Source organism: Phascolarctos cinereus, unplaced genomic scaffold (genome assembly GCF_003287225.1).
Source record: "Phascolarctos cinereus isolate Bilbo 61053 unplaced genomic scaffold, phaCin_HiC Scaffold_4;HRSCAF=312, whole genome shotgun sequence".
NCBI classification, from domain to species: Eukaryota; Metazoa; Chordata; class Mammalia; order Diprotodontia; family Phascolarctidae; genus Phascolarctos; species Phascolarctos cinereus.
The window spans coordinates 652,361,020-652,386,945 of NW_027555847.1; the positions used below are offsets into that span (position 1 = coordinate 652,361,020).

Below are 25,926 nucleotides of genomic sequence, written 5' to 3' on the forward strand. Positions count from 1 at the left end.
CTTTGCTTTCAGTTTGGCCTCCTAACTTTGACCAGCAGTCATTGCATCCCTGATGGTGAGTATGCCTTTCCCAAGAGGTGCCATTCCTCTCTGTAGAAAAAAAATCTGTAACATTTAAAGCCTTAGAAAGTTTCCTGGGGGTTCTGAGAGGTTATTTGATTTTCCAGAATTACATAGCCAGTGTATGTCCGAAGCAGGACCTGAACCCAGGTCTTCCTGGCTCCAAGGCCAGCTCTTTGGCCACAATGCATTCTCTGTACCAACTTGTTCATCACCATAATATTTTTTAGAATGATCTATGCTCATACTGAGCCTCTCAGTGAAAATGTGAGAAGAGCAAAAGACCTTAAAAAACCATATTCTACAGGAGATCACACATTCATAGTTACACAATTGATGGAATGGCAAAGACCATACATTGTACTGTTGTGTATATCATGTGTGATTGTGAAAAAGTGTTTGACTTGGTAGAGCGAAATGAAGCCTTAAGCATTCACCTCCACCACAGCTTCCCTCATGCATATGTTAAGACTATACAATATTCTTTTTTAAATTAGATTTTTTCAGTCAGCAAAAGATCCATCTTCTCTCCCTCCTATCCCTGTCCCCAGTTGAAAAAGAAAAACAAAAGCCCTTTCACAAACACGTATAGTCCAGCAAAACAGCTTTCCAGAATGGCCATGTCAAAAAAAAAAATGTGTCTCATTCTGTACTGTGTCAGGAGGTAAGTAGTGTCTTTCATCATGAGCCCTCTGGATTTATGGTTGTTCATTGTTATCATCAGAGTTCTTAAATCTTTCAAAATTATTTGTCTTTACAATATTGTTGTCATTGTGTAAATTGTTTTCCTGGTTCTGCTCAACTTCACTTTACATCATTTCATGCAAGTCTTCCCAGGTTTCTCCGAAACCATCTCCTTCATCATCTCTTACAATAACATAATAAATTATATAATAATTATATATGTACATATATGTATACATACACATAAAAATATGTATGTGTGTATATAGATATAGATATATGTAGATATTTACCATAGCTTGCTCAGCCGTTTTCCAAGTGATGGACACTTCCTTATTTTCCAGTTCTTTGCCGCTGTAAAAAAGATGTGCTGTACCTATTTTTGTATATCCTTAGAGTTTGTTTTGCTTAGGACTAATCCTTTCCTTAGTTTACTCTCCCTCTTATTCTCTCCCCTCCCTTCTCTCTTTTCCCTCCTGTTTCCTGTTTAGTGAGATGTTTTATACCCAACTTTTTGTATGCGTATGTGTATATTCTTCACTTTGATCAGTTCAGATGAGGTGAGGTTCAAATGTCACCCCCTACCCCTGCACTCCTTCCTCTTTCTTTGTATACACTTCCACCCGCACGCCTTAGTTATGAGAGAGAATTCCCCCAGCCTTCTCCCTTTTACCTTCTCATTGGATTCTTCTTCCCTCACCTTTCTTTCTTTTTAAGATCAGCACTCACAGGCCTCCCTTTATGATGCCTGCTGATAGGGCTCAGAGAGTATATATATCATTTCTCCATATTAGAATACAAACAGTTTAACTTTGTTTAGTGCCTTGGATTGCTCACTCATTGTTTACATAAACACTTGTTTATGTTTCCCTTAACTCCTGTAGAAACTTCAAAGTTTCTATGCAGCTTATAAGTCTTCTGTTTCATTAAAAATACATTTTCCCCACCTGTGGATATTCAGCTTTTCTGGGTAAGTTATTCTTAGTTATAAGCATACGTTCTTTGCTTTTTGGAATATTGTATTCCAAGCTTTCCCCTTCTTTGTAGTCGTGGCTGCTAAATCATGTGTGATCCTGTTTGTGGTTCCTTTGTACTTTAATTTTTTTCTTTCTGGTTCCTTGCAGTATTTTTTACTTAATCTGGAAATTCTAGATTTTGGCTGTGGTGTTCCTGGAAGATTTTCATTGTGGAGTTTCCTTTATAAGGTGACTGGTACATTCTTTTTCTATTTTGTCCTCTGGTTCAAAGAGATCTGGGCAGTCTTATGATTTCTTCAAATATGATTTTTTTTTGGTCATGATTTTCACATAATCTGATGATTCTTAAGTTATCTGTCCTTGATCTGTTTTTCAGATCAGTTGTTTTGCTATAAGATGCTTTACATTATCATCTGGGACTTTTTCAGTCTTTTGATTTTAGTATTTCTTTTTGTCTCAGAGTCATTAATTTCTATTTAGTCTATTCTAGTTTTCAGGGAGTTTGTTACCTCTTGTAACAAATTATTAATTCCCTCTCCAGTTCTTTCTTCCCCAGCTCTAATTTCTTTTCTAATTTTTTCCTCTAGCTTTCTCCCTTCATTGGCAAAACTTTTTTTAAGCTTTTTTCATCACTTCCAGGAATTCCAGTTGAACTTGTGCTCAGTCTTTGTTTTTCTTTGAGGTTTTGCTTGTAGATGTTTTAGAGTCATTATCTTCTACTGGTTTCTTCTGCCTTTGGAAATCTGTCATCATAATAGCTTCTTATGGATATATTCTTTTTGGCTTGCTCACTCTTCTAGCCTTCTTCATGACTTCAGACTTGATGTTAGGGCCAGGTTCAGTGTACTTCTGGTGGGAATGTCTAAGCTGCTGCTGCTGCTACTTTCTTGGGGTGTGGAGTGTTGTGTTGTTCTAGACTTTCAAGGACAGATCAGGCTGGAAACTTTCAAAGCTCCCGATGTGCTATGACTACCCTGATTGCTGCCCTCACAATCTGAGTTCTCCAAATTATTGACCTGAGTTTGGGTCTAAGCAATAGTGCCTCATTTGGAGTCCCAGTAGATTTCTGCTAGACTCAACCACTATCAGTCAGCTGGAAAGTTCTGTTTGTTCAGAGTGACAATATAGATTCCTCTGATCTGGAATTCCTGCCCTGATTATTCCTCTGAAGGCTTCAGTCTGGTCTGGAAGCTGGAACTGAGACTCTGTTCTGCTCCTGGGTTGCTGGTTGCTTCTGACCTTGCTCCTTGCCAAGAGCCCATGACTGTTCCCCACCCTAGCTGCCCCTTCAATTTTCTCTTCTTTAAAATGAGGTGGAGAAGCAAATCACTCCCTCTTCTTCTGTGGTCCCTTTCTGTTGTTGATGAATCTTTCCCAGAATCTCTGTTTTGAAGAAGAGCCCTAGGCTGGCCGTCCTTCATTCCTCTCCAAGCTCTACTTCTGACTTTCTGGACTTAACCATAATGCTTCTGTGTGGCTGCCTTTTGCTTTCTCTGCCTTGCCTTTCAGCTCCCATTTGTCTTCCCGCATCAGAATGTAAGCTCCTGGAGGGCAGACACTTTCTTTGTATTCCCAGCACTTAGTAAGCAGTTGCTTGTTGACTATTGTTGGATATATAGTTGGACAGGCATCCCAGTAAGTAAGTTAATCAAACAGAGTGTGTGTGTGTGTGTGTGTGTGTGTGTGTGTGTGTATATATATATATATTGTATCTTTTTAGTCATGCCATATGGACAGTGGACTAGGTTATATCACATTTGGGAAATTGTACAGCACTTTCAGGGAAACCAAACTACTCCTTGACACAAATCCCATCTTTTTTTTTAACTATGATTTTTTGGTGATAATCTATGGAAGTGAATCCTGATATCCCATTATTTCTGAAGAATCAGAATTGTGGAGAGTGTAAAAGGAGAATATAAAGATATATTGTGGGGAAAAGTAGGTTGCAGAAAGTTACCAATAGTGATTGTTTGCAAGGAGTGTTGCAAAAAATATCTAAGAAATCAGAGTGGGACTTTTATGGAGGCATGATGAGGGGAGAAGCTAAGTTGGTCTTGCAGAGAGTGTGAAGGATAAAAGGTAGAGAGCTGAAGCACTATACTAGTACCCACAGAATGTTCACGTCCAGAGTGAGGCCTCTAATACACTGGGAAGATTTATGGGAGGACGTAGACAAGAATTGCACAGGATTAGAAGGAGGGTGACGATTCCTACTATTGGAGGGAGGGCAAAATCAATTCCTTTTTTTAATTATTTTTTTTTTTTATCAATTCCATTTTGGAAGAAAAGATCTATTTCTTCCAAATACATCTTCTGGGTGAAGCAATATGTCTGTGAAGCATGTTACACTGAAGTCTCTGAATAATTAAAGTTTCTGGTGATCCAAAAAGGAATGGAAAGACCCAAGTCTCAATCCTTTTTAACTGCCTTTTTAAGACTGGCCCCAAGACTCCATCAGCCCCTGCCTTGACCGTCAAGCAGGGCTAACAGTTGGGCATTTGCTCTTCTACCCTGTGTGCAACAGCCCTTTCTTGCCACTTTCCACCTCTTATGGACTGATAATCAGATCCACTTCATTTGTGCTACTGTGAAGAGCATGACAGTCTACTGGTAGGCAGTTAGATGGTACAGTTGATAGTGAGTTAGACCTAGAGTCAAGAAGACCTGAGTTCAAATCCAGCCTCAGATACTAGCTGTGTGACCCTGGGCACTTAACCTCTGCCTCAGTTTTCTCAACTCTAAAGTGGGGATAATAATAGCAACTACCTTCAGGGTTATTGAGAGGATCAAATGAAATAATATTTGTAAAGTGCTTGGCAAACCCTAAAGGGGTCTATAAGTTCTAATTATTATTATTATTGCTGTTGTTATTATTATTACCCCATGGAATCCCTATGTTTCTGAGCTTTAGTCTGCCTAGACTGAAGCTCTTATTTGATGACTACCATTCCCTGCTCCCTCTTTTCCATCTATGTCACCCCATCCCTCCAGCATTCCCTGCCCTACTCTTCCCTGTTTGTTATTGTTTGGTTACATCAGTCATGTCTGACTCTTTGTGACCCCGTTTGGAGTTTTCTTGGCAAAGATACTGGAGTGGTTTGCCATTTCTTTCTCCACTTTATTTTACAGATGAGGAAACTGAGGTAAACAGGGTGAAATAACTTGCCCAGGGTCACATAGCTAGTAAGTGTCTGAGTCCAGATTTGAACTCAGGAAGATCAGTCTTCCTGACTCGAGGCCCAGTGCTCCGTGCACTGTGCTGCCTAGCCGTCGACTCTTCCCTAACCTGGTGATCCTCCCCGTCTGTCTGTCTGTCTGCCAGTCTCTCTCTCTCCCTGAGATCATTTAGTTCTATTCCCTTTTTCACACCAAAGGAAAATGAAGCCTACCTACAAGAGGCAATTACCTTTCTGAAGGTCAAAGAATGAGTTAATGGCAAAGCTAGGATTGGAACCCTGACTCCCACTCCAGGACTTTCCCCATTATACCAGGAAGCCTCTATTTCAGGGTTGAGTCCTGGACAGTGCAGTGCTTACCCTCAGCAGGAAGCTTCCGGTGGGCATTGCAAGGGGGTTTCGTTGTATAAGTGTGCCAAGCTGTCATAGCAGGGGGAGGGAAGAGAGAGAAACTCATGCCAAATGAATAGAACTGACCTTTGGTGCCACCAACCTCCATTCCTACCCCCATCCCTGACCTGGCCTAGCAGCCTTTTCTTCGGGAAGGCCCCTGACCTCATCTCCCAGAGGGTCCAGCCTTATTCAACCCCATGATCATAGTTGTTGTTTTGAGGCAGTTGGGGTTAAGTGACTTGCCCAGCTAGTAATGCCTGTGAGGCTGGTTTTGAACTCAGATCCTCCTGACTCCAGGGCTGGTAGTCTATCCACTGAGCCACCTAGCTGCCCGAACTCCATCATTTTTACTGAAAATGAAACTCTTGACTCTCAAGCCTGTGAGCCTCTATCTCCTTGCACCAGAGAGCAGTTTCTTTTTGGCTCATGCCCTGACCCTGGAGTTTTACTCTGTGAAATCTCTAAACTAAAGCTTAGGCACAGCTCATGTCTAAGTTTTTCCGAAAGTGGGTAACAGATACCTCAATTCCTGCACAGGCCCTCAGCGTACAAATAGGGGAGTCTTCATTTCACCTACTAGAGGATGTACATAAGGCACAGAAGAGTCAAAGGAACTCATGAACAAATACAGAAACATGAACTCATTAGACTTCTCTCACTACCAAAAGGGTCAAAACACTTTGGGAGATTGTTGTTGGGTTTTTTTTAATTCTTTTTCTTTTTTTTTAAAATTAATTTATTTTGATTTATCAACAATCACTTCCATATGCTTTTGAGTTGAAAATTTTTCTCCCCCTTCCTCCTCCCCACCCTCCCCAAGACGGCGCACCATCTGATATAGGCTTTACATTTACATACCCATTAAACATGTTTTCACATTAGTGAAGTTGTAAGTAAAATTTAAACCAATAGGAGGAACCATCAGAAAGATGAAACAAAACTCAAACAGAAGGTAAAAATAAGTGATAGCGATTTGACTTCCATAATTCTTTCTTTGGATGTGGACAGCATTTTCCATCCCGAGGCCTCTGGAGATGTCTTAGATCCCCGTAATGCTGAGAAGGGTTCCATTTAACAATCTTAGTCATTGCATAACGTGGCTGTTATTGTGTACAAAGTCCTCTTGGTTCTGCTCACAACACTTTGGGAGATTGTCAGACAAACGCTTCCCATTTTACTTGTGGCATTCACTATTCAAGCAACTCACAGCAATTGCAGACTTGAGAAGGCCAGGTCTCTTTCCATCCCGCCCTCCTCGTCCTTCTCTTCCCTTCCCTAGCCATGGCATGACTTCAGTCCTTCAGCTACAAGACCTCCTCTGTGGAAGGTCCTTCTTTTTTTCAGTAGATAAAACCTGAAGGAGGTTGTCTCCCTCTAGAAGAACAGTGTCTGACTTCACACTTAGGAACTCTCCATCTCTTGGAAACTCTAGCCAGGGGTGGGGAACCCACAGCCTTGAGGCCACATGTGACCTTCTAGGTCCTCAAGTGTGGCCCTTTGACTGAATCCATATTTCACAGAATAAATCCCCTTAATAAAAGGATTTGTTTTTTAAAACTTGGACTCAGTCAAAAGGCCGCACCCCAGGACCTAGAAGGTGACATGTGGCCTCAGGGCGGCAGGTTCCCCACCCTTTCGTATAGCATTCTCAGGAACTTTTATCTCTGACCTTTGCTCGAGAGCCAGGTGACCTTAAGTTCTTGGCTACCTTCTGCCTTTCCATCCAATAGACTACTTGCCATGTGCTTCCTTTGTCCATCACCATTTTCTTCTGGATGTAGGGAGAAAACAGAGAAAATCTTTCCCCTGCCTTGCTGCACACTACTCTGAAAGTCCAACAAAGAGAAAACATGAGAAAGTTAAAGGCTGAGCCATTTATCAGCTAGGGGGAAAGATGGCTGTTTCAACAAGAGTCTGTCCCCCACTGACTCATTGCCAACCATCTTGGGGGCAGCCACAGTGACTGGGAACAATGAAAGGAGTTCCCTCTGTCTTTCTAGCTAAATGCAAGAGTACGCGTCCATCCCTATGGGAGGTGCTTTCAGACAAAGGCCGAGGCCCTGTAATCCCATCAAGTTAGTTGGAGGGTTTATCAAATTGATCAAAGGCTCCCATCAATCAGCCCTCTTACATTGACATGACATCTGCTTTCTCCATGCGCTTGAAAAGGCTAGCTAGCTGTCCCTTTTCCCTGAAATGCACTCACTCCTCACCACAGTGCTTTTAGACTCCTGAACTATCCTCAGACAGCTGTCCTTGATTCACTCCAGTTGTTGCTATTGTCCCTTTCCAGAAATTGCCTTTTATTTCCTTATCTGAGTATCCCTCTTGTGCTGGTCTGTTTTGTTTTTGTTATTCTATCAGAATCACAGAGTTGGAGGGGACCTCAGTGACTGTCTAGTTCAACACATGCATGAAAACAAATTCCCCGAGCAGTCATCCAGTCTTTAATACCTGCAGTGAGGGGGAAACCGCTGCTTTCTGGGGCAGCCCATTGACTTTGGGACAGTTCTCTGAGTTTGGAAGGTTTTCCTAACAAATTGATATTTCCCTCCTTGAATCTTCTTCCACTCATTGCTCCTGGTTTTGCCCTCTGGAGTCTAAGAAAACAGTTCTAATTCCTTCTCCATGAGACGGCCCTTCAGATAATTGAAGACAGCTAACATGCACTCCCCAAGTCTGTTCTCCTGCGGGCTAAACATCTCTGGTTCTTTCAACTGATTCTTCTATGACGGAAGACTTAAGGTGTGTCACCTCAGTGTTTGGCACAGTCAGTCAGTCAACATTTATTAAGTGCTTACTGTATGCCAGGCACTGTACTAAGTGCTAGGGGATACAAAGAAAGGCAAAAGACAGTCCCCTGCCCTCAAGGAGCTCAAAGTTTGTCTAACAAGGAAGACAGCGTGTAAATAACTAGACTCAGACAAGTTAGGCTTGGGATAAATTGCAAATAATCAACAGAGGGAAGGCAGCAGTATTAAGAGGGATTGGACAAGGCTTCCTGTAGCTAGTGGGATTTTAGCTGGGACTTGAAGGAAGCCAGGGAAGCTACAAAGCACTATGCCTTGCACTTTGTAAGGCAGTGTGGTATAGGGGAAAGAACGTGGGATTTTAAACCCAAGGCTCTTACTGTTGTTTAGTCGTTTCCATCAGGTCTGACTCTTCGTGACCCCATTTGGGGTTTTCTTGGCCAAGATATTGGAGTGGTTTGCCATTTTCTTCTCCAGTTCACTTATCAGATGAGGAAACTGAGGCAGACAGGGTTAAGTGACTTGCCATGGGTCCCACAGCTAATAAGTGAGGCCAGATTTGACCTCAGGAAGATCTGAGTTCAAATGCAGCCTCAGACACTTACTAGCTGTGGGACCCTGGGCAAGTCACTTAATCCTGCTTACCTCAGTTTCCGTACAAATGAGCTGGAGAAGGAAATGGCAAACCACTCCAGTATCTTTGCCAAGAAAACCCCAAATGGGGTCACGAAGAGTGGGACACGATAGAACAAGAACAAGATGACACTAATAACCACTTAATGTTTATTAAATTAAATCGAAGGGCAAAGGTTCAGTTGCTATGGAGAAGGGACAAGTGAGGCGGTGAGAGGAGCGGGCCCTCGACTCCTCTTTCCCCACCCACTCGCCCCTTAGGGGGCGGGGCTGTCTCCCCGGACGCGCTGAACCACCGAGATGGGCAGTCCTCCCACAAGCCTAGAGCTTCCCAGGAAGCCCTGCTCGGCCGGCCGGTGGCTTCCCGGGTCGCTTCCGGTCATCGTTGGTCGTGGCCGCTGCCGGTGGCCTTTCCCGAGGACCCCGCGGCGGCCGGTGAGTGTGGTCGGGGTTGGGGGGGGGGTGTCCGCGGTTCCCGTCTCCCCCGCCCCCATTCTTTGCCGGCCGCACCCGGAACGTAGAGGCCTAGCTCTCGCGCCCCGCCCCTCCCCCAGGTCCCCAGAGCTTCCCGGAAGAGCGGGCGCAGACGGGGGGAGATGCGGCCGGGTAGGTGGGTGCGGGCCCGACCTCGGCTTCCAGGCGTTTGTGAGGCGCCTACTGTGTGCGAAGCTCCGAGCTGGACGCTGGGGATACAGAGAAAGGCAGAAACGTCATCCCCGCGATTAGGGCTGGCTGCAGGTGGGATGAGCCCCGGGGGGGCGGTGGTGTAGTAATGATGATAATGATGACTGTAAGCACTTATTTAGCGCTTTGAGGTTTGCAGGATGCTTCACACGTGTTATCTGTCTTCTATGAAGTAGGTGTTGTTATTATCCCCATTTTACAGATGAGGAGACTAAACGTTTAAGAGAGGTGGTGATTTTCCCAGGGTCACACATACATATACTGCGGCTCTGAGGCAGGATTCAAACTCAGGTCCTTCCCGACTCCCACCTCCAGGGAGATAATCTTCTGCATAGCAGTGAGTTTTCCACCACTGGAGGTCTCCCACTGAAGACTGTACTGGCACCTCTGAGGTGGTTGTAAAGGGGACTTGTGAGGACCTGTAGTTCACAATACCTTTGTGTGACTGACCAGGCTGTGCACTTGTTAGTTTATGGGAGCTTTTGAGGTCTGAGGGCCTTTGGGCACCCAAAAAGGCAGCTTGAGGGTGATATTTATGTGAAAGAGGCTGCGAATTTCACTCATTCATTCCTTCAACAAGGCCCAGTGATTTGCATGGTCTGCCAGATAAATTCTACCTTCAGGAAGTTGGAAAAGTTTTTAGGACTTGGAGTGGGATCTTGCCTCTCCACATTTAATTTGCTGTGTGACCAAGGGCAAATCGTTTAATTCAATTTAACAGGCATTTAGAGTCTGTTATATACAAGATTCTACAGAAACAAAATGAAAAACAGTCATTAACCTTAAGGGACTTACATTCTATTGGGGAAGAGGAAATAGGTAAACAGATAAATTTGAGAAGAGATGGAATACCAACAGCTGGGAGGATCAGGATCAGATTTCCAGTAGGAGGTGCCATCTAAGTTGAGCCCTGAAGGAAGCTAAGGATTTTAAGAGACACTGGTGAGGCAAACATTCCAGCAATGAGGGTGGGAACAGCTTGTGCAAAAGTAGGAGATAGGATGTTGAGTTAGGGAATAGTACATAGAGAGGCCAGTGTGGTTGGAATATAGAATGTATGAAGAGGACTAATATGGAATGAGTCCAGCAAGGGAGGCAATAATAAAATACGGAGCTTGAACTAAATAATCACTAAGGTCTAGATCCTACGATATATTTCAGCTAAAATCTGAGGACTCATTCAGAACTTGAATTTAAGTAAACCCCCTTTAAGTATTTTTTGGAGGCAGTCTTTTTTCTTTTTTTTTTTTGTTTTTGTTTTAGGCAATTGGGGTTAAGTGACTTGCCCAGGGTCACACAGCTAGTAAGTGTGAAGTGTTTGGTCTGAGGCCAGATTTGAACTCAGGTTGTCCTGACTTTAGGGCTGGTGCTCTATCCACTTGGAGGCAATCTTAAAGAGCTCATTTTCCTCATCTGTAAAATGAAGATAATGCTTACCTCTAGGGTTGTAAAGATAAAATAAAATGATTAATGTAAGCAGTTTGATAAGCCTGATGTCTCAGTTCCCAAGCAAGTCACTAAAACTATAAGTTACACACAGTTTGTATCACTGACATCATAGTTCTAGACAAAAAAAAAATCATTGCAGGATCCAGAACTGAAAGGGATCTTAGAGATCATTCTCCCTTCTCCTTTCAGAAGTGACAGCCCATAGAGATGAGTGATTTGTCCACAGTCACCAAAGTTCTACAGTACTTATCTGCATTATAGTCCTTGTCTGATACTCTTTCTACCACCCCTTGCATATAATGGGCACTCAAATGTTTGTTGAATGAATGTCAGATATATAATAATGATAATAGAACATATTTCCTTAGTGCTTTCTTCTTCTTAGTGCTGAAAGGTAGGTAGGTAGGAATTTTGGCCAAAGTTTTGGAAATGAAAAGGCTCATCAATGGGAAGTGGCATGCCTAAGGTCCACACAGGGAGTCATTGGCAGAACTGAGAATAGAACGGATTCCAAGAAGAGGGTGTTTTCTATTGTACTATTCCATACCCTCAGAATAAGGCCTTTTGGATCACCTCTGATCTCCCAGTTTCCTAGGTTTGTGAGCATTTGGCTCTATTCCAAATGAAATTAAATAAATAAAATTAGTATGGAGTTAGTGAAAAATCCTGGGACTGGGAGTTAGGACCTGGCTTTAGTGGTGGATTTACCATTGATTCTTTGACAAGATTTGCTGGGGTCCCAGTAACTCTCTTCTCTATGGCAGGATAAGTGGGAATCTGATCCTGTGCACATAATGCTGACCTTCGTTCCCTTGTCTCCACAAGGACATAAGTGTTCAGAGTCCTTTATATTTCCATCCCCTTCCCCTTTGTTTTGTCTTCTTCCCCTCATTCTCTGTCCTCCTGGAACGTGTTGTTTTAGGAGTCATCGAGGTACAAGGCTGTGGCTGTATGGCTCAGGTTGGAGTAACCTGACCTCCATGAAGAGGTGTTCTACAGGGATGTGATGCTGGAGAATTATGGGAACATGGTCTCCCTAGGTAAGGACTCTATGTAATCTGTTCTCCTGGGGTTCTAGGCCTTGCCTGCTTTATTCATAGCTGTGAGACTTCTGAAGGACTTTGCTGAGCTCACTCAGGGATGGGCTTGTAGAATTTAGAGCCAGAAAAGACCTAGGAGGCCATCTAGTCTGAATCCTTATTTTATGATGAGAAAATTGAGGTTAGATGGGTGAAGTGACTTGTAGTAAACTCATCCAGCGGAGAAGTAGCAAAGCCAGGATTGGAACCAAGGTCCTCTCACTACAGATCTAGTGTACACGTCACAGTGTTCCTGTTCCTTTGTGCAGTCCTTCACTTGGGTCCAGAAGTGTAGCTATACAAATCTAGGCTAAAGTTTCATGTTGGGGAGGTGGGGAAAGGGAGGAAGAAGGGGCAGGGACTACCTAATAATACCTAACATGATTTTATGAACAGTACTTAAAGGGGGTTACTTAAATTCAGGCTCTGAATGAGTCCTTAGATTTTAGCTGAAATAGATCGTAGGATCTAGACCTTAGTGATTGTTTAGTTCAAGCTCCGTATTTTACTTATGAGAAAACTAAGGCCCAGACCGGTTTGTCCAAGGCCATAAAGCTAATAAGTAGCCCAGGTTTTTTTTTTATTCCAGTTCTATTATACACATTACTTGTGCTCATGTCATATGAGAGTTTATTGAAGGAACTAGGGAGGCAGGGTGGTTTTGGCTTGTGGAGGGCCTTGAATACTGGACAAAGACATTTGAACTTTGATCTGTAGGCCATGGGAAGCTACTGAAGATTGTTATGCTGGGCCCTGGAAGCAGACAAAAAGGTGAGTAAGATGGTTCCTACCTTTAAGAGTTTACAGCACATTTTACACGGAGACAAGGCAAAAGGACAAATAAGTGCAACCGAAATCAGAAGAGTGTGGGTGCATCTGGTAGTGCTATGAGACTCAGCAAGGGAAAGATCACTTCTTACTGGGATATCTGGACAGCTTCATGGAGCAGGTGGCATTTTACCTGGGCCTTGAAGGGTAGGTAGGGTGTTGTCAGGCAGAGATGGGGAGAGAAGAGTCATGTTTATATGGGGTGTGAAGGTTTACAATGGGCTTTCCTTAAAATAGCCCTATGAGATTGGGTCGTACAAGTATTACTTTCCCCATGTTAGAGATGAGAAAACTGAAACTCAGAATAGAGAAACGCCTTGCCCACAATCAGTCAACAAATCACAGCTGCCCTGTAAGTGCCTGCTGTGTTTGAGCTACTGTGCTAGGTCCTGGAGGCATAGGTGCAAAGAATCAGTCACTACTTGCAGGGGGGCTGATATTCTATTGAGTAAGACAAGAAGCACATACATAGAGCAAATATGAAGAGAATAAAATTAATTAAATACAGAGTAGCTTAATACAAGGAAGTTTGGGAAAGACGTTACTAGCATTTGAAGGGGATCAGGATAGACTTCATGTAGAGGGTGGTGCTTGGTCTGCATCTTGAAGGAAGAGAGGGATTAGGTGAGGTGGGCGTGAGGAGGGAATGCTTTCCAGGCATTGGGGCAGCTAATGCAAAGACATGGAGAAAGAATATAGAGTGTGACCTGTAAGGAGCAGAGAGAGGACTAGTTTGGTAGTATCTTAACTTGTGAGGGGGGAGTAATGTCCAGTAAGGCTGGAAAGAAGGGGGGGGCAGGATGTGAAATACTTTAAAAGCCAGACAGAGGAGTGGATCGTTTATCCTACAGAGAGGGTCTAGGGACAGAACTTTGGGGAATTTCTCCAGATCTGAATGATGAGCCAGCAAAGGAGGCGGAGAAGGACCGGTCAGATCAATAGGAGAATCAGTGGAGAATCATTTCACTAAGATCCAGAAAGGAGAGAGGTCCTGGAGGAGAGGTTGACCAGCTGTGTTAAATGCCACAGAAAGATTGAGAAGGATGAAGACTAAGAAAAGAACATCAGATTTGTCAGGTAAGAGACAGTTGCAACTTTGGAGCAGTTTTGGTTGAATGATGAGGTCAGAAGCCAGAAAGAAAGTGGAGTTAAGTATAGACATAGCTATGTCTACATATATCCATGTATCTTTTTCGGGAATTTGATTGAGAAAAGGGTGATAGCTTGAGGGAATGGTAGTGTTAAGTGACAATTTTTAATAGTAGAGGGGCACTTAGGCTCTTTTAGAGGACATAGGGAAGGAACCAGTCAATAGGGAGAGGTTGAGGATTCCAGGGAGAGGGAATGATTGAGGTTGCAGTCTCCTCAAAAAGACAGAGCGTATTGGGATTAAGTGCACGTGTAGAGGGGGTGGCCTTGTCAAGGAGAACTGTATCTTTGTCAGAGACTGGTGGAAAGAAGAGAGCAGGTGATGGTGTCAAGGGGAGAGTGGGAGAAGAGGGAAAGGGAGGGGCAGGGATGTGGAAAGTATGAGGAGGGAAGAAAGGTGAGGATAGCTTCTGTGGAGAGTGAGATAGGGAATCAAATTAGGGAGGAATAAAAGGACTGCCTTGCTATGACAAGGGCCCAGTTGAGGTTGGATAGTATGAATTTATAATACACCTCCAGTTGGCATATACCTCCAGTGAGCTTCCTTTAGCTGTGTTCAGCAGCCCATGAGTGGATTGGAAAAGGTAGATGGAGGGAGTACTCTAAGACTGAAATTTGGCAAGAGAAGATAGGTGATAGGATGATGGGGTGAAGGATTTGAAAACAGGACAGTATGATGCTGAAATGTCTAACAATAGAGTTGAAGTTGGAGAGGGAGGAAAGTAAAGTTAGAGCAGGAGTACCTGCCTAGAAAAAATATGAATGGTGGAATAGGTTTAGGAGGAATGAAGCATAGGGAGAGATGAAATACAAGGGTTATGGTCAGAGAGAGTAATGTCAGAATTGCTAATTGAGGAAGTGGAATTGGTATGATTCACTGTGTGACTACCACAACATATGGTTGAGATGGAGTGAAACAGCAGGCCATAGAATCTAAGGAGGCTGAAGAATTGAGAAGTTAGGGAGTTAGAGGGAGCTTCTGTGTACACCTGAAGTTCCCTTATATGAGATGGAGAGGAGAGAAGATGGTGTCAGGTGTTGAACTCCTTGAGAAAGGGAGAAAGTGACCTGGGGGTCAATATGCAGCAGGTTACTGTGATTCAGATTGGGTAGAAAATATTGATTGAGGGGATTTCAAAAGAGGAGAGGTTGCTGAATAATCAGGGTAAAGGAAGAGTCTGGAAGTGGAAGTGAGAAGCAAGATGTATTCCTACTCTCCATTCAGGACCTTTGGGTTCAGAACAGAGGGTCTTCTATTTGATCCTAGAGGTGACAGGGAGCATTAGAGGTTATTGAGTAGGGCATTGACACGGTTAGACCTTTACGTTAGGAAGAGCAAGTTGGTGGCTGAGTGGGGAGAGAATTGAGGCCGGGAGAACAGCCAAAAGGCTATAATTAGCATTTATATAGTGCTTTAAGAGTTTCAAATCCTTTAAAAGTATTATCTCATTTGATCTTCACAAAACGTCCCTTCAAGGTAGGTGTGGTTATTAATCCTATTTTAGAGATAAGGGGTTGAGGCAGACAAAGGTTAAGTGACTTACCCAGAGTCACAGAGCTAGCTGGATTTGAACACATCTTACTCACTTCAGGTTCATTATTCTCTGTTCACTACTACACTTGCCTGGCAGTTGCAAAAGTTTAAGTGTGAGGTAATGAGGGCCTGCACCTGGGTGGTGGCAGTGTCAGAGGAGAGATGGGAGTGTGTACTAGAGGTATAATGAAGGTAGTAACAACAGGCCTTGGCAACAGATTGAATATGGGGGATGGTGAGAGTGGGGAGTTGAGGTTGCTAGCTCGGGAGACTGAGAGGGTGGTAGTGCCCTTAATGGTAATAGGAAGGTTTCAAAGGGGAAAAGTTTTGGCAGGAAAGAGAAGAGTTCAGTTCATCCAGTTTGAAATGTCCAGTAGGTTGTTGGAGATTTGAGACTTGCAGATTAGCAGAGGGGTTAGGGCTGGGTAAGTAGATTTGAGAATCATCTGCACAGAGATGAAAATTGATTCCGTGTAAGCCAAGGAAATCATCAAGCAACAGATTTCAAAAGGTCAGTGATTTTATTGCTCTGAATGCTTCTTCCACAATAGCAGATCACAGCTCCTCCACAGTTTAGTAGATAATATTGATTAGTTGCCCCGGCTAACCAAATCAGCACCTGTTGGTTCAGCTTCTGGCCTGAGCCCCTCATACTTAAGAGTGTTCGTCTTTAGGCATTGACAGGCTTTAGCTTGAAGCTTTTAGAGTTTGGCAAGACCTCTGTTGGGAAAGCCTTTTTGTACCCAGGTATCAAAGTATTTTAATGGAACTGTGCTTTTGGAAAATTAATCCAGTAACTGTGTGTAGGATGGATTAGAGAAGAGCCTAGAAACGAGGATGTATTTTAGGAGGCTTTTGCTATGTTCCTGATGAGTGTGATAGCATTGGAAGTGGAGCAGATGGGATTGGGTGAATTTGAGAGATGTTGCAGAGGAAGAATCAATAGGACTCCCCTCCCTTTCCGTACTACTTCTGAAGATAACCATGCATGATTTTGTTTACAGAAATATGCTCTTCTAAATAAGGGCAGCTGGGTGGTATAGTGGATAGAGATCCAGGCCTGGAGTCAGAAAGACCTGAGTTCAAATCTAGCCTCAGACACTCATTAGCTGTGTGACCCTGAGCAAGTCACTTAACATTGCCTCAGTTTCCTTATCTGTAAAATGAGCTGAGAAGGAGATGGCAAACTACTCCAGTATCTTTGCCAAGAAAACCCCAAATGGGGTCATGAAGAGTCTGACGTGACTGAAATGACAGAAACAACTGTTATAACTGTGTGCTTAAAATGTTCAAAAAAGAGAAAAAAGTATTAGCTACTGTAAAAAAGAGATGGGCTACAACAGAAGCAGACTCAGGTTCAATTCAGTTCAACAAAGATTTGTCAGTGGGGCCAAATCTCTTGGGCTGAACCTCTTGTCCTGTGAAGGCAGGAACAGAACAGAGCAGGCAAGAACAGCTGTGTGGAGACAAAGACAGAAGTTTATTTTCCTATAGTGAGGGAAATGGCTTTCAAGCAAGGCGGGAAACTAGATACATGTGCCAGGGCACCCCAGCCACCCCCCCCCCCAGTAGGGGGCCTGAGGCCGTGGGGCTGAACCTGGATTTCTATATTTGTGGCTAGATAAAGTCAGACAGTGTAGTGGAGCATAACAGTAACAGTGAGGTCTGCTCGTAGCAGGGCTTCATGTCTGGGCCTGTTGGTGCTTGCCTGAGCTCAGGGACCATCAGTTCTGTGATTTTATTGCCCCAAAATTCATCCAGGTGAAGCTCAAAGGATTGTTGTTATGTCAAGCCCAGGGTACAGCTTGCTTATTGGGCCTTTGCTGTGGAAAACAGGGTCTCTCCTGACACATTCATTAAGTACTTTTTATGTGCCAGGCACCGTGCCTGATGAAATGGTCACTGCCTTCAGTGTGCTTACATTCTGCTGGAGGACAGATACAAAATGTATATAAATATGTATGGTATAAGGAAGATTGAAGTGGGAGAGACCACCAATTTGGATATGGGAGGGATCAAGGAAGGCTTCATGGAGGAGGTGCCATCTTTTTGAGTCTTACAAGGGAACATAAGAATTCTGAGAGGTAGAGCTACAGAGTACATGTATTCCAGGAATAGAGAACATCTTATGTTAAATATTTTTGCATATATAGGTCCTTTTCCTTTTTGTTTTTTATCTTTTTGGGATGTAGACCTTAGTAGTGGTATTGCTTGGTCAATGGGTATGCATGCCTTTATAGTTCTTTGGGCATAGTTCTAAATTGCTCCTATCCTTTGACCATTTATCAGTTAGGGAATGGCTTTTATTTTTATAAATTTTACTCAGTTCTTTTTATATTTGAGAAATGAGGCCTTTATCAGAGAAACTTGCTATAAAAATTTTTTCATAGTTATGATTACTAACTATATTTTCTTCCATAATATTGTCTCCCACTGTTTATTGGACTTTCTCTCTCCTTTCACTCTGTCCATCCCCAGAAGCGTTTTGCTTCTGATTACTGCCTCCCCCAATCTGCCCTCCCTTCTATCAGCCCCACCCTACTCTTATCCTTTTCTCCTACTTTCTTGTAGAGTAAGATATATTTCTAGGCTCAGCTGTATATATATATTACTCCTTTTTTGAGACAGTTCTGATGAGAGTAATGGTCATGTGCTCCCCCCTTCATGTTGCCCATCCCTTCCACTGTAAAAGCTCTTTTGCTCCTCTTTTATGTGAGATAATTTAGCACCTGTTCTTCCTCTCCCTTTTCCCTTCTCTTAGTGCCTTCCTCTTTCTCACCCCTTAATTTTATTTTTTTATGTATCATTCCATCTTAATCAGCTCACACCTATCTTCTGTCTGTGCATACTCCTGGTCCTTCCCCTAATATTGAGAAAGTTTTTAGGAGTTACAAGTATCATCTTCCCTTATAGGAATGTAAACAGTTTAGCCTTATTGAATCCCTTATGATTTATCTTTCTTGTTTACCTTTTTATACTTCTCTCGAGTCTTGGAAAGTCAGATTTTCTATTCAGTTCTGATCTTTTCATCAAGAATGCTTGAAAGTCCTCTATATCATTGAATATCCATTTTTTTCCTCTGAAGTATTATACTCACTTTTGCTGGGCAGGTGATTTCTAGTTGTAATCCTAACTTCTTTGCCCTGTGGAATATCATATTCCAAGCCCTCTGATCCTTTGATGTAGAAACTGCTAAATCTTGTGTTATCTGACTGTGGCTCCATGATATTTGAATTGTTTCATTCTGGCTGCTTGCAGCATTTTCTTCTTGACCTGGGAGCTCTGTAATTTGGCTATAATATTCCTGGGAGTTTCCATTTTAAGATCTTTTTCAGGAAGTGATTAGTGTAGTCTTTGAATTTCTATTTTACCCTGTGGTTCTAGAATGTCGAGATGGTTTTCCTTGATAATTTTTTGAAAGATGATATCTAGGCTCTTTTTTTTTTTTTGAGCATGGATTTCAGGTAGTCCAATCATTCTTAAATTACCTCTCCTCTATCTGTGTTCCAGGTCAGTTATTTTCACAGTGAGATATTTCACATTTTCTTCTGTTTTTTCATTCTTTTGATTTTGTTTGATTATTTCTTGATGTCTCACAGAGTCAGTAGCTGCTTCTTGCTTAATTCTAATTTTTGTTTATTTCTTTTTCCATTTGGCCAATTCTACTTTTTAAGGAGTTCTTTTCAGTGAATTTTTGTACATCTTTTTTCCATTTTGATAATTCTTTTTTTGAAGGAGTTCTCTTCAGTGGGTTTTTGTGTCTCTTTTACCATTTGGCCTGGGGTGGAGTACCTGTGGCCTCAAGGCCCTATGTGGCCCTCTAGGCCCTCAAGTGTGGCCCTTTGACTGAATTCAAATTTCACAGAACAAATCCTCTTAATAAAAGGATGTGTTCTGTAAAACTTGAACTTAGTCAAAAGGCTGCACCCAAGGACCTAGAACGCCACATGTAGCCTCGAGGCTGCAGGGTCCCCACCCCTGATTTGTCCTATTCTGTTTTTTAAGGTGTTATTTTCTTCATTATTGGGAGAGGGTGGGAGTGTGTGTGTGTGGTGGGGGGGTTGGATGTCATGTGCGGGGAGTAGAACGAAACAAGTCTAGGAACGTAACCGGACTTGGAGAGCCTTAAATGCTAGACTGAGAAGTTTGTATTTTATCCCATAGACATTGAGATCAGACTGAAGATTTTTGAGAAGGGAAGTGACATTGCTGACAAAGAATTCAGGTGTCAATAAATCTGTTTTCTGTGTAAAATTACTTTTTTTTTTTAAAGGAACAGGGGTAAGTTAGCTAGAGCAGGGGAGATAATTTTAAAAAATCCTTTGATGGGAAGAAATGATATTGTTTTCTCTTTGATAAATGACATTTATAAGCTGGATGCAGCTTAAAGCAAAAAGTGTTTTCCTCAGTCTTCAAGGTCCTGGGATTGTTAAGTCCTAGGGCAAGCCAGGGTAGAGTTATATATAGCAGTTAAGTCTAGCAGCAAGAAAAAACACATTAAAGGATTTTAACCTCAAAGACAGAGACAATTAAGAATCTGCTGACACAGAAGGAAGGTCAAATTTAGATTATAGTGATTATTAAAAATTGAAGTTAAATTTAAGAAGTATCATCAGGTTGTATTTAGATATTTATAATTCTTTTAAGTGTGATTTGTATTATATGTTTATTTATGCCCTGCACTTATGGTTAGTGTTACTTTTGTAAGGGCAGCTAGGTGATGCAGTGGATAGAGTGGCAGGCCTGTAGTCAGAAATACTCCTTTTCCTGAATTCAGATCTGGCCTCAGACGCTTTACTAGCTGTATGACCCTAGGCAAACCCAGTTTGCCTCAGTTTCCTCATCTGTAAATTGATCTGGGGAAGGAAATGGCAAACCATTCCAGTATCTTGCCCAAAAAAACCCAAATGGGTCACAGAGAGTGGGACAAAACTGAAAAATGACTGAGCAACAACAACAAAAATTTTGTAAGCAGTTTTTTATCTGTCTTTATAGAAAAAGCAATTGACAGAATCCTGCACTGAATGCTCTGAGTCGTCGTCATCTACCTCTGAGAAAAAACTCAGCAATTTGGCTTGTACATTAAGGCCATATATCCTTCATTACCTAATGGCAGCCACCTGATCCACAGAAACTTAGACTTACAAACCCAAAGCTCTTAAGTGACAGTGGAATAATATCACTTCTGTTTCCGTATACTCTGAAAGCTCTTTTCTTCTAACTCCACATCTTTTGAGTTCATTCCTACCTGGCCTATGCTAGTAATGAAAACCACTTCCTTTCTCTGCTGGCTCTCCTAGTGCTCTGCCTGCCTTCTCTCTTGGCCACTTTTATAGTACCTTATGTATGATTTAGAACTGGAAGGAACCTTAAAGGTCATCTAGTTCAGAACCCTTCATTTTATAAGCAAGTAAACTATGGGCCATAGAAGTGGCTTGTCCAGGGTCACATAGCTAGTGAGCAGCAGGACCAAGACCGGAACATAAAGTCTGTTTTCAAATTCAGTCCATTTTCTATTGAAAGATGTGCTTTAAAATGGATAGTGGCAGCTACTACATATAGACCTGGATTTTAATGGTACTTAGAAAAAACTTTTTAAAGGGACATTAAGTAAGTAACTTCTATCATATGAAAGCAAATGGTCAGAGTATAAATTCTCAAGCTGGGAGAGACCTTTGAGATCATCTAGTTAGATTCCCTCATCTTACAAATGACTTCAGATGAAGACCCTAAGATATAGAGTTAGCATGCGACTTGCTAAAGTTTATGTAGCCAATAAAGAGCATCACCAAAATTTGAACCAATGCTTTCTGCCCCTAAATTCAGTATTCTTCATACTGTGCTAGGGTTCTTAACCTTGTATGTATTATGGACAACTTCAGTGGTCAGATGAAGCCTATAGACTATTCTCAGAATAACATTTAAAATGCATATATTGAAGTATGTAGGATTATTAAAGGAAGCTAGTTTTGTTGAAATAAAGATGTAAATTTTTTTCCTATCTAAGTTTATAGATTTCCTGAAATTTATCCATGGATCCCATGAGGTGAAGGGCAGGAATCTGTGGACCACAGGTTAAGATTCCCTGCGTTACGTCAACTTCCCATTTTGTTCCCTTGTTTATAAGCTATCAAAAGTTATATTTTCAAAAGTTATCTTAGATATTAGTTTCAATTTTATGATCTTATTTCTTTATTAGCTTAGGAATAGATGCTTAGGAACCTACTATGTGCCAAGTACTTCTTCATTTCTATAAGACAGCAGGAGAAATTTACATTATCTGTTTATTTTTTTCAGGTCCTAAGATCAGAACTGAGAAAAGGCTATCCGCTCGTAATCAGGAGATTTCCAAAGAAATAGAATCAGAGGGGAGGACGTTGGAAAGTTCCCAAGGTCTTTCATTTAGAGAAAGCTGTGACTCAGAAGGCAGTTCGGAGAGACAGAAGGAAAGTTCCTCAGGGAATAGCTTAAGAAAATGTCCTTTCCAAGAGAAACATTTCAGGAAAGTGAGCACCCCTCACCCAAAAAAACTCAGAGAAAAGAGGGCACAAGAATATAATGAATTTAGGAGAAACTTTAGGCTGAACTCCAATTTTTTTGCACAGCAAAGAGAGCTTGCAGAAGAAAGGTCCCATAAATGTGATACTTGTGGCAAAAGCTTCAAATACAATTCAGACTTTATTCTCCATCGGAGAATTCATACTGGAGAGAAACCTTTTGAATGCAGTGAATGTGGAAAAACTTTTGGGTTCAACTCTCACCTTATTGAGCATCAGAAAATTCATACAGGAGAGAAACCTTACAAATGTAATGAATGTGGGAAAGATTTCCGTCGGCGTTCACAACTTATGTTACATCAGAGAATTCATACTGGAGAAAAACCCTATGGATGTAAAGAATGTGGCAGAGCTTTTAGTCAGAGCTCACAGCTTACATTACATCAACGAATCCATACTGGAGAGAAACCCCATAAATGTAGAGAATGTGGCAAAGCCTTCAGTAGGAGCTCAACCCTTATTAAACATCAAAGAGTTCACACCGGGGAGAAGCCCTACAAATGTAATGAATGTGGTAAAGCTTTCAGTCAGAGTTCACATCTTATTCTACACCAGAGAACTCATACTGGTGAGAAACCTCATAAATGTCATATTTGTGGGAAAGCCTTCAGTCGAAGTTCACACCTTAGAGAACATCAAAGAATTCATACTGGAGAGAAACCATATAAATGTAATATATGTGAGAAATCCTTCAGTCAGAGTTCAAACTTTTTTCAACATCAATTAATTCATACTGGAGCGAAACCCTATAGATGTAATAAATGTGGGAAAGGATTTAACCGTAGTTCACACCTAAATGAACACCTGAGAATTCACACTGGGGAGACAGCTCATCAGTATAATGAAAATGGGAATGTCTTAGACAGTTCAGGCCTTTTAAAACATCGAGTTAATGGTGGAGAGAAACTTCATGAATGTAATGAATGTGGGAAAGCCTTCAGTTGGAGCTCACATCTTATCCTACATCAGAGAATTCATACTGGAGAGAAACCCTATGAGTGTCTTGAATGTGGAAAAGTCTTTAGTCAGAGTTCTCATCTTATTTTACATCAGCGAATTCATACCGGAGAAAAACCCCATGAGTGTAATGCCTGTGGGAAGGCTTTCATTCATAGCTCAAGCCTTATTCAACATCAAAGAGTTCATACGGGACAGAGACCATATGAATGCAATGAATGTGGAAAAGCTTTTAGTCGGAGCTCAACTCTCATTCAACATCAAATAATTCATACTGGGGAGAAAATATATGGATGTAATGAATGTGGGAAAACCTTCACGTGGAGCTCAAACTTGAGGAAACACCAGAGAATTCATACCAGATCATAAGCTGGTAGATATAATGGAAAAGGAAGAACACAGCATAGATATTTAACATAGTAAAGGCTAGTCAACTTAGTTATAGGGTTTTTTTTTTGAGGAGGGCGCAGTAAGACAAAAGGGGGTAGGTCTTTGAGTACTAAGTACAGGTCCAGCTGTGGATCAACATCCCCCACTTGTCCACTTGATTCAAGCCAATCTACTTCAACTTCTTAGCACAAGGTCTGCTAATTCCTACCTCTGTGCATTTTTACTTATCTTCGTGTTTTTTTATGTCATTGCCCTTCACCACTTTCAAGATCTTTTTGAAAATCCCCTCTCCAGGAAGCCTCCCACTTCCAACTCTAATCATAAATCCATGATAGGCCGTTTTGTATTTCTATATTAATGTTGTGGTATATTATTTTCTACTTAGTTTATGCACTGGAAAGAGTATGGGCTAAAAATCAGGAGACCTGGACTTTAGCCCCAGCCTTGATTCTACTAACTGTTTGACATGAAGCAAATAGTTTTTCCTCTGGAGCCTCATTTTCTTGGTAAATTGAGGGTATTGGCCTCATTTGTTTCTGTGTTTGATATTCTGTGATTCCGTATATTGGTTTTTATTTGCCTTCTAACTAAATCATGTGAGATTTTTTTAATCTCAATTGTACTTTAAACTTATATTAATATTGTGTTTTGCATTCATTAGATACTTAATAATGTTCATTTGATATCTACCATCAGTCTTCTCCACTTAGCTCTGGCATAATTCCTGTTGTTTTTAATGCTATTTAGCATACATAGGATGCCCATTGATACAGGAATAGTTGTTGAGCTCATATTTTTATAGAATCATAGATATGGAGATGGAAGGGGACCTTCAAGGCCATCTGATCCAACCCTCATTTTACAGATGAAGAAACTGGAGCTTATAGAGGTTTTCATTCATTCAATAAACATTTTTAAGTGCTTGAGGCAAAAGATAGTCCCTGCCTTCAAGGAATTTACAATCTAAATGACTTGCCTATTAACTACAGAGTTAGTAATTGTCATAGTCATGACTTGAACCCAGATTTTTCTCATTCCAACTCCAGCATTCTATTCACTATACCATGCTGCCTCATAATTGGTTTGGGATTTGTTTTGCTAGTGACTTAAGCCCCTTCTAGCATTTCTGGAGAAAGCCCACTTGCTAGATTACCAGAGAGGGAAGGGAGAAGTAACTTCATAGGATCATAGAGTTGGAACTAGAAGGGACTTAAGAAGCCTTATTCAACCCTCTTATTTTAGAGATGAGGAAACTGAGGCTCAGAGAAATAAGTGACCTGCCCAAGATCACACAGGTAGTAATTGTCATGAGAGGTGGAATTTGAGTTCAGGTATTCTTTTTTATCCCTGTACCATGCTGACCAGGTGTGGCTCAGGGAATTCCCAGTCTGGGGGGAAAGAAGAAAAGGGACAATTCACCAGCATCCCCAAGAAGGCAGGCTGTGTTAGTAAATACAGGATGCAGAGGGAAAAGAGTGGATGGGGTAGGGATGGACAAACTCAGTTACCCAGTGATAAAGAATTCTTTCTCAATCTTCTCTGTCCACTGTAAACAAACACTCATTGAAATATCCTTGCATTTAGGTTCCCCACTTAAGAATGAGGGAGCAAAAAGCAGGAACTAGGGAGAATCATCTTGGTGAAGTCAATGGAAAGGATTCGGACAAGAAAACCTGCTGCAGGGGCAAGGAAGCTATTGTGTTCCAGGAAGCTGCCATACCAAGGGCCAACCTTAGGCTGCAGGGACATCTGGCCTTTGTGAAGGACGTTGGTCAAGATGTTAGAGGAACCCCCCCCCCACCACACACACACACTTTCAAATTCATATCACCTGATATTAAATCCAAGTAATAGGGAGGCTTATTCCATATTCTTGGTGACTGCTCCAGTGCTTGGTACTGAGCACAGGTTTTCTCTGTATGCTGTATGTATGTGTAATAAATGTTTGCTTGAATTGGGGCCTTTTTTTTCTCCCCCAGGGCAGGTGGGAAAGAATGAGGGATGGCCCCCGTCTTCTGAGTCTCTTAGCACGAGGAGGGAAGTGTTTGATTTTCAGGTTTTATGAGCTCTCCTGAATTAGATTTCTTTTTCATACCATTTCTTAGATCCTGCATTTCTTAGGCAACAGAATTTTTGGTTCTGCTGTATGCTGATTGCTAGGCAAACTAAAGTTTGCTACACCATTGGAAGGCCACCTAGTTCCCCACAAAAACTATACTCATGTTATTCTTAATGTTGGTTGTCTGTTCCTGACGACCCATCTGGAAGGATAGCAAGAGATACACAGTTTTGTTACTTTTATTCTTTGGGTCTGTTTTCTGCTGTTTGTCACGTTTTTTTTTAAACTAGGCAATGGGGTTAAGTGGCTTGCCCAGGGTCACACAGCTATTAAGTGTGAAGTGTCTGAGGCTGCATTTGAATTCAGTTCCTCCTGACTCCAGGGCTGGTGCTGTGCCACCTAGCTGCCCCCTCACATTCTCAATTGTGAAACAAAGTTGGCCATGGCTACAGTATCTCTTGACTATGGTTATAAAAGTTGACTGAAACAATAGGAAGCACTCCTCATTATGCTGGCTTCACTTGCCAGCCAGGAATTTCAAACCAGTATAGAGAGGAGCTTTTT

General features: G+C 41.9%; 1 protein-coding gene across 7 annotated transcripts; it reads left to right on the top strand.

Annotated features, from left to right (window-relative positions):
* Positions 1 to 25,257, top strand: LOC144457048 (uncharacterized). Of its 7 annotated transcripts, none has more exons than XM_078153818.1 (5): positions 8,996 to 9,111; positions 11,732 to 11,849; positions 12,606 to 12,659; positions 13,606 to 13,793; positions 21,697 to 25,257. In XM_078153818.1, exons 4-5 carry the CDS (start codon positions 13,760 to 13,762, stop codon positions 23,280 to 23,282), a joined length of 1,620 nt encoding a protein of 539 aa, XP_078009944.1. In that variant the 5' UTR covers positions 8,996 to 9,111; positions 11,732 to 11,849; positions 12,606 to 12,659; positions 13,606 to 13,759; the 3' UTR covers positions 23,283 to 25,257. The 7 variants fall into 7 exon arrangements, 6 of the variants coding, with proteins under 6 accessions (XP_078009942.1, XP_078009944.1, XP_078009943.1 ...); XM_078153817.1 differs by lacking the exon at positions 13,606 to 13,793 and having other exon boundaries at positions 21,697 to 23,286; positions 24,888 to 25,257; XR_013486361.1 differs by lacking the exon at positions 13,606 to 13,793 and having other exon boundaries at positions 8,998 to 9,111; positions 21,697 to 23,809; positions 24,888 to 25,257.
* Positions 25,258 to 25,926: the final 669 nt, after the last annotated feature.

What these genes read in the sequence shown, in the direction of transcription:
- LOC144457048 (XM_078153816.1), top strand. Translation starts at nt 11,816, where the DNA reads ATGCTGGAGAATTATGGGAACATGGTCTCCCTAG. An exon ending in TGGGAACATGGTCTCCCTAG is followed by an intron (nt 11,850 to 12,605) that starts GTAAGGACTCTA and finishes TTTGATCTGTAG; the next exon opens with GCCATGGGAAGCTACTGAAG. An exon ending in CCCTGGAAGCAGACAAAAAG is followed by an intron (nt 12,660 to 21,696) that starts GTGAGTAAGATG and finishes TATTTTTTTCAG; the next exon opens with GTCCTAAGATCAGAACTGAG.